This window comes from Trichechus manatus, unplaced genomic scaffold, assembly GCF_000243295.1.
Source record: "Trichechus manatus latirostris isolate Lorelei unplaced genomic scaffold, TriManLat1.0 scaffold00133, whole genome shotgun sequence".
Classification (NCBI taxonomy): Eukaryota; Metazoa; Chordata; class Mammalia; order Sirenia; family Trichechidae; genus Trichechus; species Trichechus manatus.
The window spans coordinates 6,290,433-6,292,879 of record NW_004444069.1 but is presented as its reverse complement, the minus strand read 5'-3'; the positions used below and the strand labels follow the sequence as shown (position 1 = coordinate 6,292,879).

Below are 2,447 nucleotides of genomic sequence, written 5' to 3'. Positions count from 1 at the left end.
GGGGTGCAGAACTCAAATTCTAGTAAAAAGACCAGACTTAACGGTTTGACTGAGACTGGAGGGACCCCAGAAGATAAGGCCCCCAGACTCTCTGTTGGCCCAGAGCTGAAACCATTCCCAAGGCCAACTCTTCAGACAAAGATTAGACTGGACTATGGGACATACAGTGATATTCATGAGGAGTATGCTTCTTAACTCAAGTAGATACCTGAGACTAAATGGGCATCTCCTGTCTGGAGGTGAGACGAGAAAGCAGAAAGGGTCAGAAGCTGGTTAAATGGACACAGGAAATCCGAGGTGTAAAGGAGGAGTGCTGTCACAGTATAGGGAGAGCAACTAGGGTCACATAGCAATGTGTGGTATAAATTTTTGTATGAGAGACTGACTTGAATTGTAAACTTTCACTGAAAGCACAACAAAAATTAAAAAAAAAGAAAACCCTATGGAGCACAGTTCTACTCTGACACAAATGAGGTTGCCATGAGTCAGCATCGACTTGGCAGCAACTGGTTTGCTTTTATTACATTACATACGGCAGGAAGGAATTCTCATTTAAAAAGCCATGATTAAACCCTGAGGTAGAATTTTATACCTTCTAAATTACATTTTAAAAATATTGATTGGGTTGAGCTATAACTTATACCTTCATATAATGCTGGTGGCCAAGTAAATAGATATACCCTTCTGGAAGTGAGGAAGGCAACAAAGTAGCAAGAGGCAATGGTGAGTATGCCTCTCACAGCAGTAATCCCATCTGGAAATTCATCCTACGGGAGTAAATCAATGGCTACAAAAAGGTCTGTGTACAGGAGTTTAATAGCATAAAAAACTCTGAAACAATATTTCTGGACACTTAAGGGAATGTTTTACTAAAATGACAGCTCATCAACCTGATGGAAAATTATGCAGCCAGTTTTCTACCCTATTATACACATCTAATAAATGCATGGTGAATTCAACAAGAAAACTATTTGGAAACCTGGAAAGTGCTTTTCTGTTCAATAAAAAGGCAGAACATTCTGATAGATACCAGAAAGGTAACATGCAAAATGGAAACAGTTGGGTTAGGAGGGCAGGATTATTGGCTGTGGTTTAATGTTTTCTTTAATATTGTATCATCTCATCAAAAATAAGAAGAAAATGGGGCAAGTACCAGGTGGAGTTTATCCCCTTCAAGCCAATGTGTCCAGCCTCTGTTCTTCTTTTCTCCCTTCTGGACACAGGTGAGTCTGTCATTGTCCCAGGTAACCAAGTTCTGCATTAGGGAGGGGGAAAATGTTGGTTAGCTCTGGCAGGATCCTCAAGTATTACCAATCAGGATGCCAGGTTAGCTTTCCAAAATTAAGAATTTAGGCTATTATGATGCCCAGCTAACACTACCCACCATTCTAATCAGGGCCACAATAGATGTACCTTGACAGAATGGGAGAAAAATGCAGAACAGAACCTTAAATTCCTAAAACAAAAAAAACAGACCTACTGGACTGGTTGAGGCTGAAGGACTCCCCGAGACTATTGCCCTGAGGTACTCTTCAAACCTTGAACTGAAACTAACCCAAGGTCACCTTGTAGCTAAATAACAAATTGGCTCAAAAAATAATGAATATCACCCATAAGTACTGTGCTCCTTAAAAAAAAATCACCCGTAGGAGACCAAATAGTCAACAATTTCTTTAAAACAAAGATGATAATGTAAGGGGGCAGGGAAACTAGATTAACGGAAACAGAACAACCAGAAAGGAAATAATGAGAATGTTCATGCATTGTGAAGAATATAACCAATGTCACTGAACAACTTGTGTAGAAATTGCTGAATGGGAACCTAAACTGTTGCGTAAACCTTCACCAAAAATACAATAAAATTTTTAAAAAAGAGTCTAGGCTGTTACTCTAATTTTTACCTTGCATTTTCTGTTATCTAGTCCTTTGTTATCTTCATCAAATTCTTCTCCAACTTTAAATTTAACAAGGTAGTTCCTTAGGCTGCTGTATGTGTGGATGGTAAAAGAATCTCCATCTTGTTCAATCACTTTCTGTGGATTCAACAACTTGGCGATCTTACGAGTGGCAAAGTCAATACCTTAAAAATAATTTTTAAAACACAAAAATACTGCATGATTCCAATGATATGACATTGTGGAAAAGGCAAAACTATAGAGACAGTAAAAAAAAGATCAGTGGTTGCCAGGGGCTCCGGGGGAGGAAGTGAGGGATGAATAGGTGGAACACAGGGCATTTTTAGGGCAGTGAATCATGAGCCCCTTGATATTTTACACTGAGAAGAACACAGCATCATTTTGTGGTATTCTTGCAAAAAACGCATAACCTCATTTCAAACATCAGACAATCTCAACTTGTGGGGATATATGCCATTTAAACATGGCTGCACTATTGACAACTGCAGCCCCCACAGGCCTCTATGCTGCACAGCATGTTGAGACTTGTCC

General features: G+C 39.4%; 1 protein-coding gene across 1 annotated transcript in view; it reads right to left on the bottom strand.

The window, feature by feature from the left end:
- The window catches only part of RBP7 (retinol binding protein 7), a 25,325-nt gene that overhangs the window by 8,047 nt on the left and 14,831 nt on the right, over positions 1–2,447 (bottom strand). The window contains exons 2-3 of the mRNA XM_004385147.2: positions 1,902–2,080; positions 1,154–1,255 (exon numbers count right to left, since the gene is read on the bottom strand). Of these exons, the coding sequence (XP_004385204.1) occupies positions 1,154–1,255; positions 1,902–2,080 (281 nt within the window). The remainder of the gene's footprint in view (positions 1–1,153; positions 1,256–1,901; positions 2,081–2,447) is intronic.